The following is a 14,577-nucleotide window of genomic DNA, read 5'->3' as shown; positions in this document are numbered from 1 at the left end:
AGGAAAGTAATGATCCAATGCAGATTGTGCAGACTGAATAGATCGGAAATGATTGTTGAATGGCTCACTCGTAGATGAGTTGAAAGTAGATGAAGAGAAATGAAGGTATTGAAGATCAAGAAAACAAATAAGAGTCGTAGCTCTATGGAGAATTAGATAGAGAAGTAACGTCTATCCTTGGCAGCTGCTCTATCCTTTTTATCAAATGGCATGCAAAAAAATGAAAGTATAATCCAGTATATTTGGAATTGAGGTTTAGAGAAAGAATGAAGGTCCCGTCGTTGTTGGAGAAAGAAAAAAAAAAGGTCGAAAGTGATTTTGTGCGGGTGTTCGGCAAGCTTTATATTCACTCAGAGAATCTTACACTCACCTCACTCTATCGTCTCGCATATTTCAACTCTGAAGTCTTTTTTATGATTGGATGGGCATATTTTTTCATGAATCAAATAAATATGAGACGCAAGTAGAGTAAGAGGCTCTGTGAAAGAGGAAAGAAATTCAAGTATTGCAAGAGAGAAAATCCAGAAAGCTCGATGAATACAAAGTTCCAGCATGGTCGCTCTTGCCCCTTCTTTTCTGTACTAGTACCGCTCAAATTCCCTCATGAATAACTTCTCTGAAAGAATCTTAACTACTTCCAAAGTTTACATGCGATGAATCTAAATTACCTTTCGGGCTGAAGTATCAAACCAAGATTTGTTGTGAGAATACCGTCTACCCATGATGGTCATATAAGGAAATAGCAACTTGTATAGAATTGTAGAAAGTACGACAGATCGTTATGTCCTCTGATCATGCCTAAAGATGGTAGTAGATATGAATAGTACTTAACACATATGGCCCTCTTGGATAATGTATACTTCCACGTTGAAATAGAAAGAAATCATATATGGCTCAAACTTTCATCATGGCCTTGAAAGTCTATAAGCCATAAGCTGACAGGGAGGGATTTGAAGTCGAAATCGGCGTAATCTCAATACTTCGTAGCCATGGAAGGAGCTAGTTCATTCCAAGGCTGCAATCACTTGCAGTATTGTGACTTCTAGCCGAGATTTAAATGCTTTCAGGAGCAATGTATGCAGATTCATAATAATCTTTCTCATTTGACTGAGCTTCTGCAATTTGCGTTTAAGGTCCTGGCAATAGTTCAGGAAACCCTCCACCAAGCCCCGTCCCAAGAGCCGAGCCCAAACGCCAGTAGTGCTACAGTTGTAAAATGCTGTACAAGTTATGTTCAGGATATAACGCTTATCCTCATCTACCTCTTCTTTCCCTTGAACTTCTTGGAATCTGAGTAAATTTGTTAGTAAATGCCTTCATGCCCGCAGTGGACCACATACCTTCTGCCGTCCTCTTCTTTTTTGGTGCTCCCTTTCCTCTAGCTTTCAGACTACATTACTGTTAGTAGGAGTTTCCAGACACTGATCTAGATGATACACATACATTGTAATATGTTCAAATCTATCTTCCTCAGCATCATCATAGGTCTCGACGTCATATTCGTCATAAGCTTTCTGCAGATCCTTGATTGTAGCCATCTTTCGTGGGTAGTATGCAGCCAACGCCGGTCCCTTTAATCTTTGTCGAAGAATCTTGTTTCCTGTTCGAAGTCTATCAGGATTGAATGTGGTTGAGAAGATCCGGCATTGGACCTGTACAACTGAGATTAGTCCTGAGTTCCCGGCTTTAAGATTATATAAACCAATACCTTCATCAATTCCAGCACTCTCGACTTCGCGACCGACATGTTTATTAGTGATATAGGCTTGTATTTGCTCTTCAAATCTAGTTGTTCATCAATTCTATAGATTTTAGCGGCCCTGTCCGGGATTTCGGGCCTTGATTGATCCGGGAATCACGTGCTATCCTCGAAGTTCTGGTTCGCGACTTTCAAATCTTCTATTTTGTCGATTGTTGACGATTTTTTCAGTTTTTAATGGAATAATCTGAACCCATTTTTTCATTGATCGATCAAATCATCTTTCAGCAATTCCCTCTTCATTTCATTGCGATTTACTGTGAACAATTACTTGTCCTTCAAGCATTGTAAAGGTGCATGCATCCGACTCAGAAGCAAATTTGGGAAACCCAGTCAAGTTAGAAATGACATCTAAACGTCCATTTCCCTTCGAGAATGTCAGCGGTAAGGAGCACAAGAAAAGAAACGTAAGTCAAAATTCTTAAATACATCCACAACTCTAATTCAAATATCAGATCAATTCTTTATCGCATAAGAAAATCACCCAATTATTGGGTGCATTAGAAGAGCTTCTTGGGGAAGACGATGTGGGCGAAGTTGAGGCATTAATGGGTGGTGCAGCATTTTCGGGAGCAACCGAACTTCGTAGTACACTACGAGACCAAGTGCAGTCGGACTTGAATAATACCAGCCATAGTGGTTCTGGGGACTCTAAGGTTGAAAGTTCATCTCAAGAACCTGGCATTGGAAACCCGGGGACAATATTAACAGCTCTACAAATTACACCATGGACTTTGTCTTCCATTCCATCAAAACTTCCGCCCCTTCCAGAAGTGTATGATCCTACTCTCGAGCTGGCTTCGTTCACTCACCATGGCCGTACTAATGGTAGCGTTACTGATGTGAGCTATGAACGCCTAGAATGGATAGGAGATGCATATATCTACACCATTTCTACCCTTCTCATATCACAGACATTCCCTGCCTTACTGCCTGGAAAATGCTCCCAACTTCGTGAAAGACTCGTCAAGAATGTCACTTTGGCTGATTTCGCACGAAAATATGCTTTCGAAAAGCGCGCGAAATTGCCAGAAGATACTCTCCACCCTATGAAAGAACCGGAAAAAGTCAAAGCAATGGGAGATATTTTTGAGGCATATGTCGCAGCTATCGTGCTCTCAGATCCGGAGAATGGAGTCTCACGTGCATCAGAATGGCTAAAGAGTCTCTGGGCCATGGTATTGTCGAAAGAAATCCAGCAAGAAGAGCGGAATGAGGATAAATTGGATAGCCCCTTATGGAGATTAAGAGGAAATGTTGACCATGTCCAGACCAAAACTAAAAGCGTGCTTAATCCCAAAGAGAAATTACAAAAGGCCCTCAGTTCGAAAGTCAGTAAATTGACATATAAGGATATTGGAACAGCCAAGAAGGACAAGAATACTAAACTCGCAGTGTTTACAGTGGGCGTTTTTCTTGACGGATGGGGCGAAGTTGACAAGCAGATTGGGTTTGGAAGTGCCAATGGCAAGAAAGAAGCCGGCTTCAAAGCCGCGGAGATGGCGTTGAACAACAAGAAGATGATGGCCAAGTACTTGGAAAAGAAGAAGATCTACGTTGCACAACAGGAGAGAGAAAGAATTGCGCTTCAAAAACAAGAAGAAAATCGATCATGATCAACAGCTACAAAAGGAAAATTATGACCTCTAAGTCAGGTGGTCAGTAAGGGTTCTCAGCTTGAGGGACGTTGATAGACAAATAAGGATTGCTTGGATTGCAGCGGTCAACATGAATTCGGGTTCATTGCAGTGCATCTCCTTAGAAGTTACTTGTTGGCAGGGAATAGATACGCAAGAATTAAGTTTTCAGATAGGACACGAAACAATTAACATAGCCGCCTCTTCATGAGCTACCTGTGTGAAGGCGTTCATGAGGTGTTCGAATGCATCCATCATACATACTTTCAGCGACCTTGGATCCATTCTCAAGCAATCAACTAATGTGTGTTATCATTTAACTGGTTGTTCCCCTTGCGCTGAAAACATCATTGTGGATCATTGAGTGAAAACCCTCGAGAATCCTTACAAACACTTGTCAATTGACACTTCTACATGTCTCATGTTCCCGTCTCTCAGGAACTGCGATATATTCTGTTCTTCAATATTGTCACTCCAAAGCAACCTTTCACAACATATACAAAGTACCTGAGTCAGGGGTGTAAGTAACGATCTCAAGGTAAGATTGCTAGCGCGGTCCTTTCCGGCACCGCTGATCCTTGTAATTTCTCCATTTCCTCGAGCCTCGGTTGGTCATTGCAGGTACAAACGCGAAAAGATGCGCATGATTATCATTTAATATTTGCATTTCCTTTCATTTCAGATCTCCGACCTTGCTATCTAGAATAATATTCCTTTACTTTTTGAAACAGTTGGTCCAAGTTTGTGAAAATCGCATTTCCTGGCCGAGAATCAAGTCATTGATTTATAACATTGGGCTGGGACATTTTATGCTGAATAGATGAGAGAGGGAGGAACGCTCTGGAGATAAGATGGCGGATTCTGTGGGTAAGTAATGCGCTGTCGGTTCCTGATGACGATACATATCTACCCTATCCTACCAAGTCTGCCCTGAACTGCTGCAGAGATTCCCAATTGTACAAGTCTGACTCTGCCCAAAATGCCAGACCGAGTATTCGTCCACGCGCTCAACACAGTAAAAAAGATACCCAAGACTGGAGCATCGCGGCCGCCTCCTGCAGATCGATTACGTCTCTATGGATTATACAAACAGGCTATGGAGGGGGATGTGGATGGTGTCATGATGCGGCCGAGTTCTAGGGGCGAGGGTGAAGATGGGGAGGCGGGACTACAGGGAGAAGAATTAAAGAGGGAAAGGGATAAATGGGATGCGTGGGATGCGCAGAGAGGGGTCAGTAGAACAGAAGCGAAGAGGAGGTATATTGAAGCGTTGATTGATACTATGCACAAGTATGCCAGTACTACTGCGTAAGTCATGGATCTCCTGCCTTTGGAGCGCAATCCGAGGGGGTTGAGAATAAGCTAATTTCAGATGTGGCAATGCAGAGATGCGAGAGAATTGGTTGCGGAATTAGAGTTTGTCTGGGATCAAATCAAAAATAATACTCCATCATCCACGGGATCTTCGCCCGGTCATCGCGTGCCATCGTATACGACTCAACCGAGACAATTTCTAGAACCAGTGTCAGGGACCGACGGCGCAATGAGAGTATTGAGTCCAATGAGCCAGGACGATGAGGCGGAAAGGGAATCTGAGAGACGATTAGGACGCAATGGTGAAGATGAAGAGGTATATACCGACGGCAAAAACAACAAGACGAAATGGAGGAAGAGTGTGGAACAAGCGCTAGTGAAAATGACAGCTGAGATCGCAGCATTGAGAGAGCAGATTGCTACGGGAAGAGAATACCAGGGCAAAAAGTCAAGGTCTCCAAGAAAATGGCTGGCTTGGTTTATATGGATCGCCATCAAACACTTTCTGGTGGACATGGCGCTATTAGGTCTCATTCTATTATGGATGAGACGAAAGAAGGACAGGAGAGTGGAGGATCTCGTAAGAGAAGGACTGAGGATTGGGAGGGAATACGTGAGGAAAGTCTTACCCTCTCGGTGATAAGAGATCGATATTTGAAACCTATAACTTATAATAACGACCAAGAGCGAATACAATTGTCGGACGTTCTCGCTTCACATTGGACGACACAATATTCAGAAATCGGTCAAAGACTCCTTACTAAAGATTGAATTATATTATACCCATCAAAAAAATTCCAATACATATATCACCACGATCTATCAAGTCGCTCTTCGCACAGAGGTATCTACGAAGGCATACCCTCCATCTGCGCGGCACCAGGAATCTCGGAAAGCCACTTCACCCTCTCCTTAACAAACAATTCCCCCTTTGGAACATTCTCATTCGGCCAGTTGTCATCATCCAAAACGCCAGCTTTGAGAATTACTTGGTTGGGGAAAGAATCACCGGTGCGGTAGAGAGTGGTGCCACAATCACCGCAGAAGTGGGAGGTGACTTGATTGCCGGAATCGGCTTTCTTGCTGATAGTCTTGGGGTTTCCTGGAGGTGTTAAATGGTGGACTTGTGGGATTGGATATGAGGGCAAAAGGGAAAGAGGGGAAGAACGGAGAAATGGGTGGGAAATGGGAAAACGCTGGAAGGCATGGGAAATACACACCAGATTCAAGCTTGAATTGTCCTTCGGGTAATACGATATTGTTACTATAAGTAGCACCTGTAATCTTTCGACAATCGGTACAGTGGCATAGGAGATGGGCTCCTGGCTCGCCGGTGTAGCTTATGCGGATCTATGAGATTTTCGCAGTCAGCATACATGGAACAAGACGGCGGGGGGTGGTTGTGTAATATATATATTGTAATCTTATAATGACATGAGGCAGATAGGTATTGGGAGGGAGGGGCAAAATACCGCATCACAGAAACATCCTCCTGATGGCATTTTCGAATTAACGGTATATTGCAGTTGAGAAAGGTTAGACGTAGTGTTGAGTAGTTAATAAGATGATTGTAGATATGGATTGCTGGCTGTCTGTTTAAGAACTATATATATACCTTCTCCTTCCCCTACAAAACCCATCATATCAAAGTTCCAAAACATGAATACAAATCATCCACTGCCTTGTTCCGCTCATCCTGAGCTCGGTAGCAATACTATCAAGACAATGGGGGGCGGTAGAGGTCAAAACTCGAGCTAAGGGGTGCGGAACCGATGAAGCTAGGCGTTAATATTCCTTTCTTCCGAGACGGGAGATCTTCTGTGGAGTCTAGCGGTGCATATTTGGAATGAGATTTGGAGGGATGTGAAATGGCAATTTGCAGTTGGTGAGATGGGATGGGGTGGACAGTTAGATGTTATCTGATATTATGATATTGGATGAAAGGAGGAGCACAAAAAGTGAATTTTGATTTCGAAAATCTTGGGTAATACAATAAAAAGTTAGTACAGAGTGAATCAAAACCACTTTCATGTTCAATTGATAGACAAATTCAATATCTGCAAGAACAACAAGGATAGCTGGAGATAGCAAACTTGATCGAACAAAGCGCATCGGCAATCTTTGGCCCCTCTATCTTCCTTCCCACAACTGACAATTTATTATCCCCAGGTACAGAGTAACCTTACCTGACCACAAAATTCTAGTCCTGAACACAGCATTTCGGCGTTATCCAGAGTTACCCAGCGATTCCTGGAGTCTAAAGTAAACTGTCAAAGCATAGAGATCAATGGTCGAGCATATCTGTGTAAGAATTCCCGGCTTTCTATTGGAATAGTTCCAAGCCCGCGTTTCACGATGGGTCAAACTTCGGACTTAGGAACGCGTCCACGAGATGTAAGTTGGAACCTCACGTTCACACGTGATATTGAGTACATTCCTATTCCTCTCTTTACTTGATCTTCATTCTCGTATTTCATATTTACCTTAAGAGAGTGAAGACTAATAAATTATCAGACGCCTCTGAATACCGCAATCAACGCTTCAATCTTTGTCGCCTTCAACGGATTCCCAACTGGACCCCCTGCACCCACTGATCGCGAAACTAAGATCAAGAATCTCAAACGTCATAATCGTCTTGTTCGTGCGAATATCGTTAAAGCTTTCGTGGCTGAGAAAGAGAGGCTGTTAGAAAAGTTTAAAGACGATGTTGCGAAGCAGAAGGATGCCATTGCAAGAGGAAGAGCTAATCGAGTCGTAATTTCGATCAAGCAGGATGCGAGGGAGAGGAAGAATGGAAGGGAACTTGAAGATCTCTCGTTGTTGAGAGGTCCAAAATGGTTGTTAGAATTGCAAGCACAGGATGGGAGGAGTGGAGTCAATGATGTTTCCCCACAGGAACTGCAGAATAGGGATAGGCGATTGAGGAAGGAAATGGAGGGGCATAAGAGTGAAGAGTACGAGTGGAATTCTAAGGATTTCCGCGGCTCTGCGCCTGAGAGTGAGACTGAGGAAGATATAGATGGTAGTAGGGATAGCGAAGGAGATGTTGTGATGGGAGGATTGGATTCATCGAGTGTGTCGCCCACAGAACTCAGTACTCCTTCTAACACGACGGCACTTTTTGAGCTCGAACAAAAGCTGGATCAAGACCTTCAGCGATTATTGAAAAAGGGGATCAAGAAGATAAAGGAGTACGATGCTCATGCGGACAGTTCCTTAAAACAATTCAAAGACAAATTGGCGCAGGATATTATCAATGGCCTTGGATTGGACACAACGGAGGGTGAACCATTGAAGAACACAGGGTCGAAAACCAATCTACCAACTCCATCCGGGCCTCATGTGGGTATACTGAAAAAGAAGTCTGTTTCGATGCAAACTCCTATGGATTCACCAGCGAATATTCCGAAGAAATCAGTATCGATCCAGACTCCATTGGAGGGCGGGGCTGATTGTGGTAGTACTTCGAAGAAGTCGGTATCAATCCAACCTTCAAAAGAGAATGGTGGTAGTCCTTCAAAGAAACCTATATCAATTCAAATACCATCCAAAACTCAAAATGGAGTTTTGGGAAGAGCACTTGTACAAAGTCCAATGGACATTACTGGTAGCGCTTCAAAGAAAGTCCGTCTTGACGATCCCTTCTGGACTGGCCCTTCAAGTTCAAGTTCAAGTTCAACTCCGCTATCCATGAATACTCCAACCAGTGCACGGAGCCAGGTTTCTTTCCCGATGAATGCTCCTACGGGACCAGCAAAGTCCAGGCGTCCCTCAAATTCTTCGAGTGGGCCTCCCACTCCCATTGCACCAAATGTTCCGACGGGTCCGGCAAATCTTAAACATTCCAGGCGTCCATCAAGCTCGTCGAGTCGAGCGCAGAGTCCCAATATGCCGACTTTCCTCGCCGGCTCTGCGAATGCCAATCCACCTACTCCTCGTCTTTCTCATTCTCGAAGTGCGCCAAAGGATTCTCCTTCTCCTCGTCGGCCATCTAATGCTGGTCTGCGAGGTGGTTTAGCTTCGCCGTCAATGGTCTCCACACCAGCGACAGATTCTAAAAGCACTGATTCTCACACTGGCAAAAGTTTCATATCATCATTCAACTGGCTTCCGGAGCTTGATGATCGATTTGATCTAAAAACTCTAATCGGGGATGAGATTGAAATTATTAAACATGAATCAAGGGACGACTATGTTGCATTTAACAAGACTTCGGGAAAGACGGGTCATATCGATATCAAAAATTTCACGCAGGACATCGAGCCCATCGGACTGCTTGGTTCAACTTTCATATCTTCAAGCCGATATGTTCCAAAATCTTACAACAACTTTTATGATTTAGAGATTGATCATGGTGATGAAGTCAAAATCACGTCGCATCACTCCGCCGATGCATTTGTAGGCTTCAATATGAGAACAAAAAGGGAGGGGATTTTGAACGCGAAATATTATCTGAAGGATATTGAAGACGCCGAACTTGGTAACAAAATCGCCACGCGATTTGGTCCAAGTTACAACGATAAAGACGATCCTCCTATTTCACATATCGGTAAAACCTTCAGAGCAACAGATACCCAGAGCCCAAAACATCCCAAAGATATGTCTACTCTAAATATTAGAATTGGCGATAAGATTGAAATTACCAATTATACCAACGGAAACACTTTTGTGGGTTTCAACAAGACGTCAAAAGAAAAAGGGCAATTCAATATGGACACTTTCTGGAAGGATATCGAGAAATCTAGTCTCGACCTTATTAGCGGACCATCCACATCCAAGAAAAACTCCCAAAACAGCAAGCATGTACACGTTGGCAAAACTTTCATTGCATCACACGACTATTATCCACGTATTGATGCAGCTGATGATCTGCCCATAAGATATGGTGATGCTATTGAACTTGTCAGGCATGACTTTGGTGACATATTTGAAGGATATAATACCAGAACAGATAGGATGGGGCTAGTCAATATCTTATACTTTAAGAAAGACATCAATTCTGTTGGTAAAACTGGAGAATCTTTCTCAGCAACAGGGTCTCGACGTTCCGAAAATTACTCATATGATATTGGTATTCCACAGACCGACGGTAACAACGACTCCGAGTATTATCCCCAAATCAACCCCGCTGCACATGTTGGCAAAACTTTCATCTCATCGCACTCTTGGCTTCCTAATAATGGCATTGATCTAGCAATACGTCTTGGCGATGCTATTGAAATTATCAACGACAATTTTGAGGGAAACTATGAGGGTTACAATATCAGAACCAAGAAGTATGGCCGATTTCAAGCCAGGTACTTTCAGAAGGATATCGATGCTCTTGACTATATTGGAAAGATTTTCACAGCCACGAGCAGCCTATACGATCCGGATTTCAATGCCCTACAGATTAATTTTGGTGATGCCATTGAAATCACGAACGTCATAGGCCGAGATCTGTACACGGGAAACAACCTAAGCACCGGGCAAATGGGAGGCAAGTTCTACATTGATCAATTTCGAGAAGATGCCAAACTTGGTCATTATGCTGGTATCGATGAAAACCGAGGAAACGACGAACATCGCCACTTTGCTGGTGAAATCCCGGGCGACCATTCCGCTCATGAACCTCGAGATAATGATTCACCTGACAATTACATCAACAAAGCCTTCGCAGCAACAAGTAGCCAAAGTCCTCGCGGACCTTCAGACATCATCACGCTATCCATCTCCATAGGTGACATGATTGCAATCAACAAATTCGTCTCCGGCTCCACGTTTCGCTGCTTCAATATTACGACTGGCAAAACTGGACATGTTAAGTTGGATAATTACTGGAAGGATATTGAGGCTACTGGGAGATTGAGAGATGCCATGGATGTTGATTCGCCTGCTGGTCGAATCTCCACACCAGGTAACTTGGGGGGTGCTGTACACCAACAGCAACAGCAACAGCAGCAAGAACAATCGGATAAGATTAAATTCACCATTAAAGGGGTTTCGCGAAACTTACCGCGTGGCAGGGGATCTTTCTAGCGAAGTGAATTGTACGATAAAGCGAGGAATGGGAAGAGAAATCGAGATTGGAATGAAAAGCATGGTGCATCTGACCAGCGGAGATGTACATATTTGGGTCAGAGATGGAGTTTTAGAACTGTGCTTCCTTCTCGAGGAAGATTGTTTGAAATGGGTCTGGGGCGTCAAAAGTCTTTGACTTTCGGTTTTGAAGAAAGCGCGTGGATTTTGTGGTGTTTTGCGTTGCATTGCATTGCATTGCGTTGCATGTGTGGGGAATTTGATCGTATATCTCGAGAGTAGAGTAGGGGGTTTATAGATATCTAGATACTTCCATATTGAGATATCGAGTGAGATGTTTGCTCGCTTCTTTTCCTTTTCTCGTGGATGGATTGTTCATCTCTGGACTTTTGTTAGTCCTTCGATGGAGGAATCTTGATGGTGAGCGGGTGTGGATTTTAGTGGTTGGTAGACTAACTGACTGACTGGCTGACTGGTTTATAATTTGGAAATGGTGAGTATATAGAATTAGGTTTCTTGACGATAAATCGCATATGCTTCAGTTCTACGATATAGACTTGATTTGAATTGTTGATTTGTGACCCATGGCTTCAGAGGGTGAGATGAAGTAGGGGGCTTTGTCTTAGAAATATCAAGCAGCTTGACTGTCATTGTATTACATCTTGAACAAATAGTGCATGCAAAGCATCCCAGTGAAAGATTCTAGAGGAATGACTTCTTGATCCTATGAAACTCAATATTCGTAAGCCAAATTTAATAAATTAGTCTATCGATTATTTAAATTAATACCAGACACTATGTGCGTTACTTCAAAAAATATGCTACGCTTTAAAAACTGGTCAACTGCTAAAATCCAATCATCCTGGACGCCTTCGCTTAGAAAAACATGCAACTCAACCATAAAACTATGCTCAAGCAGACCCTTCACCCGCACTTCCTCCCTCTCCACCACTCTGTTCCCTCACCTTCCTCATTCTCTCCTCCGCAGCCTTCGCCAAAATCTCCCTCCTAGTCATCCCCTGTCCCGAAGCCGCTCCCGAATTCGTCCCCGTACTTTCGGCGCCCCCCGAACCCCCAACCCCCAGTACAAATTCCCCTCCACTCCACCCCCCATGATCATCTACTTCCTCTCTACTATAATACTCCTCTTCCCCCAGCGCATGGCCTCCACTCCTCCAATCATTACCCTCCACCTCCTTCTCAATCTCCTTGCACAGATTCCAAAAATTCCGATCATGCGGTCCCCAGACATTATGCGCCAATTCGTGACAGAGCGTCTTGCGAATAGTTTTATAATCTCGATATCCATCATACGCATCTGTTCTCAGACGTAATTCAATCACCTCCCCTTGATTCCTATTCAAACCCAAAGTGCGCGAAGTACCTTCATGATTCGAAACCGTATGTTCGATGGGATTCATTTCCGTAAGCAGAGGAACGGTGAATTTATGTTTGCGCATCGCGGCTTTGATGCCCGCGTCGTCTTTCAGGCGTTGCAGAAATTGGAGAGATTTCGAGGGATTGGGGAGGTATGGAAGCGGACGCAGGGTTTGGAATGTGTATTGTGCTTCTTCTTGCTCGCGCTTCCAGTCTCGAGTTTTGTAGGCGGAGACTTTTTGCGCGGGACGGGTAGAGGGGCTGTTGACGCTGCGCGAGGCGGCGAGTGCGCCGGCGGCAACGGAGGATGCTTCGGCGATGGTGCTACCCATGAGAGTTATCTTTTTGTCGGTGAGGGATGTTACTGGGAGGGAAGGGTCCTTGAAGGGGAGTTTTAGAAGACCGAGTTTGGAGACCATGAGTTTTTGGTTTTGAGGGGGGATGGAGAGGGTGGTTGAAATGGAATCTGAAAGGTCGGTGATGGTTGCTGTGGGGGGTAGAGAGAAGATGTGAGGTTTGCCATGATGAGTGATGGTTATGGAAACTAGATCTTGAGGATTAGTAGACATATCGTCGTTGTTGGTCTCCATGATATCTGCGATTTCCAGATCTTATAGTTTTGTAATTCACAGCACAATGCGAATGAATAGCACGACTGCAATAGATACCCAGTATGTGTAGAAAGAATGTATTATGGTATTAGAAGCTAAATAATATACATAGTTTATGTCAATACAGTAGTAATCATAAGTAGAACTTTCTAGGCAAAAAACCGCTTCGTAATCTCAGACGTCTTGCCACAAAAGTAAGCTAAAGATTACATAATCCACAGCCGTCCTTTGCCAAGCTTTCCGATCCGCCGCCGCCAATAACCTTACTTCATCATCCCTGGCCTGGTTGGTACCTTATTACAAGGCTAAATTGAGACTCAGAGTTAGCACTTAGCTAAGCTTCAAGTTGCGTGTCCTCAATCCCGTCCATCAACTACAACGACAACTGTGCGATTGAATGTGTTATATCAATTGATTTATTGATTTCAATTGTTTTGTTTGATTCTTGACTCGGTTCTATATCTCTTTTCTTTGAACCTTTGGGTCTTGAAACAAAGTGTCTGCGATTGCGCATGTGTAGGGAAGCTCCCTTGACTTGCTCATCATGAATCTTTTTCGAATCCTGGGTATGTTATCCCCCAATTATCTTCGCACATTGAGATTCAAGAGCTGATTCATTGCGCTTGTAGGGGATTTCTCCCATCTGCTTTCAATCCTGATTCTCCTCCACAAAATGCACCAAACAAACGTACGTCTCCCACCCCTTCCCCTCTCCACTCACCCAACCATCTAACCCCCTCCAGTCCTGCGCCGGTATATCCTTCAAATCTCAAGCACTCTACCTCCTCGTCTACGTCACCCGCTACCTCGATCTCTTCTGGACCTTCACCGATTCCCTCTACAACACCACTTTCAAGCTCCTTTTCCTCTGCTCCTCCGGCTACACAATCTACCTAATGACCACCTCCTTCAAACCCACCCACGACCCCAATCTCGACACCTTCCGCGTGCAATATCTCCTCGGTGGTTCCCTCGCCCTCGCTTTCATCTACCCCTACGCCTATACCCCCTCTGAAATCCTCTGGGCCTTCAGCATCTGGCTTGAATCCGTCGCCATCCTCCCGCAACTCTTCCTGCTCCAAAGAACCGGAGAAGCCGAGACGATTACTGCGAATTATCTCTTTGCGTTGGGAAGTTACAGAGCATTATATATACCAAATTGGTTGTGGAGATATTTCCATGAGAGCCACTGGGATGGAATTGCCGTGTTTGCGGGTGTGATCCAGACGGTTCTTTATTCGGATTTCTTTTGGATTTACTACACGAAGGTTATGAAGGGAAAGAGATTTACTTTGCCCGTATAAATTCCTTGGAGGGTTCTCTTGCGTCCAAGCTTTATTTTACGAAAGCAGAGATCGACACAAGAGGAAAGAGGATGCGCAAACAAGTCAGTTCGCGAAGGAGGCGAAGACACACAGAAGAAAAGGAAACACCTGTACGACAATTGGCTCTTTGTCAAATTGGAGCCGCAGACAAAATGAGATACGATGAGCATGGTTTGGCGTTGAATGGAGACGGGTCTAGATTCTGCTCGAGGCATAGCAGGGTATGGAAATGAGGCTCAAGTTTTCTCCAGCAATTTTGTACAGTATTTGTAAAATGCATAGAGTATGTTCTCTGACCCATTGAAAGTACAAACTAAGCCCTAAAGTGATTGAAAAGGTAAACGTATTTGTCTACTTCATGTCAATCATAAGCTTCACATTATCGTGCATTCTATCCACCCCCCAAAACCCGGTAATAGACATCATCATTTTCTTAAATTGTCATTTTTTCATTTGACTGCCTACAACCCATATATACACAAACACCATCGTTTGACGCACGCAAGAAACCCAAATACAAAAACCCATCCAGATCA

The 14,577-nt window shown here is 43.9% G+C and overlaps 7 protein-coding genes across 7 annotated transcripts; 4 read left to right on the top strand and 3 right to left on the bottom strand.

Moving 5' to 3' along the window:
* Positions 1–1,258: 1,258 nt before the first annotated feature.
* On the bottom strand, positions 1,259–1,747 carry EAE98_000595 (uncharacterized protein; the record flags this gene model as incomplete). The annotated part of the gene is made up of 4 exons (XM_038948213.1): positions 1,259–1,290; positions 1,341–1,390; positions 1,444–1,652; positions 1,709–1,747. The coding sequence occupies 4 exons, from the start codon at positions 1,745–1,747 to the stop codon at positions 1,259–1,261; spliced, it is 330 nt and encodes a 109-aa protein (XP_038815890.1).
* Positions 1,748–2,103: 356 nt separating this feature from the next.
* Positions 2,104–3,375, top strand: EAE98_000594 (uncharacterized protein; the record flags this gene model as incomplete). Its single annotated transcript, XM_038948212.1, has 2 exons — positions 2,104–2,166; positions 2,215–3,375. The coding sequence occupies 2 exons, from the start codon at positions 2,104–2,106 to the stop codon at positions 3,373–3,375; spliced, it is 1,224 nt and encodes a 407-aa protein (XP_038815889.1).
* Positions 3,376–3,849: 474 nt separating this feature from the next.
* On the top strand, positions 3,850–5,471 carry EAE98_000593 (uncharacterized protein). Its single transcript, XM_038948211.1, has 2 exons — positions 3,850–4,704; positions 4,783–5,471. The coding sequence occupies exons 1-2, from the start codon at positions 4,376–4,378 to the stop codon at positions 5,348–5,350; spliced, it is 897 nt and encodes a 298-aa protein (XP_038815888.1). The 5' UTR covers positions 3,850–4,375; the 3' UTR covers positions 5,351–5,471.
* An 87-nt stretch (positions 5,472–5,558) lies between these two features.
* Positions 5,559–6,212, bottom strand: EAE98_000592 (uncharacterized protein; the record flags this gene model as incomplete). The annotated part of the gene is made up of 3 exons (XM_038948210.1): positions 5,559–5,812; positions 5,931–6,060; positions 6,183–6,212. 3 exons carry the CDS (start codon positions 6,210–6,212, stop codon positions 5,559–5,561), a joined length of 414 nt encoding a protein of 137 aa, XP_038815887.1.
* An 853-nt stretch (positions 6,213–7,065) lies between these two features.
* EAE98_000591 (uncharacterized protein) lies at positions 7,066–10,728 on the top strand (the record flags this gene model as incomplete). Its single annotated transcript, XM_038948209.1, has 2 exons — positions 7,066–7,104; positions 7,225–10,728. 2 exons carry the CDS (start codon positions 7,066–7,068, stop codon positions 10,726–10,728), a joined length of 3,543 nt encoding a protein of 1,180 aa, XP_038815886.1.
* Positions 10,729–11,639: 911 nt separating this feature from the next.
* EAE98_000590 (uncharacterized protein) lies at positions 11,640–12,695 on the bottom strand (the record flags this gene model as incomplete). Its single annotated transcript, XM_038948208.1, has 1 exon — positions 11,640–12,695. The coding sequence occupies one exon, from the start codon at positions 12,693–12,695 to the stop codon at positions 11,640–11,642; it is 1,056 nt and encodes a 351-aa protein (XP_038815885.1).
* A 565-nt stretch (positions 12,696–13,260) lies between these two features.
* Positions 13,261–14,020, top strand: EAE98_000589 (uncharacterized protein; the record flags this gene model as incomplete). Its single annotated transcript, XM_038948207.1, has 3 exons — positions 13,261–13,282; positions 13,346–13,404; positions 13,460–14,020. The coding sequence occupies 3 exons, from the start codon at positions 13,261–13,263 to the stop codon at positions 14,018–14,020; spliced, it is 642 nt and encodes a 213-aa protein (XP_038815884.1).
* Positions 14,021–14,577: the final 557 nt, after the last annotated feature.

The sequence above is a fragment of the Botrytis deweyae genome (assembly GCF_014898535.1).
Source record: "Botrytis deweyae strain B1 chromosome Unknown BDEW_001, whole genome shotgun sequence".
NCBI classification, from domain to species: domain Eukaryota; kingdom Fungi; phylum Ascomycota; class Leotiomycetes; order Helotiales; family Sclerotiniaceae; genus Botrytis; species Botrytis deweyae.
Note: the sequence above shows the minus strand (reverse complement) of the source record. Positions and strands in the feature narration are given on the sequence as shown.

Excerpts from the sequence above, each read along its gene's own strand:
- EAE98_000593 (XM_038948211.1), top strand. The coding sequence starts at position 4,376 with ATGCCAGACCGAGTATTCGTCCACGCGCTCAACACAGTAAAAAAGATA. Across the intron at positions 4,705-4,782 it reads AAGTATGCCAGTACTACTGC|AGATGCGAGAGAATTGGTTG; the intron begins GTAAGTCATGGA and ends GTGGCAATGCAG.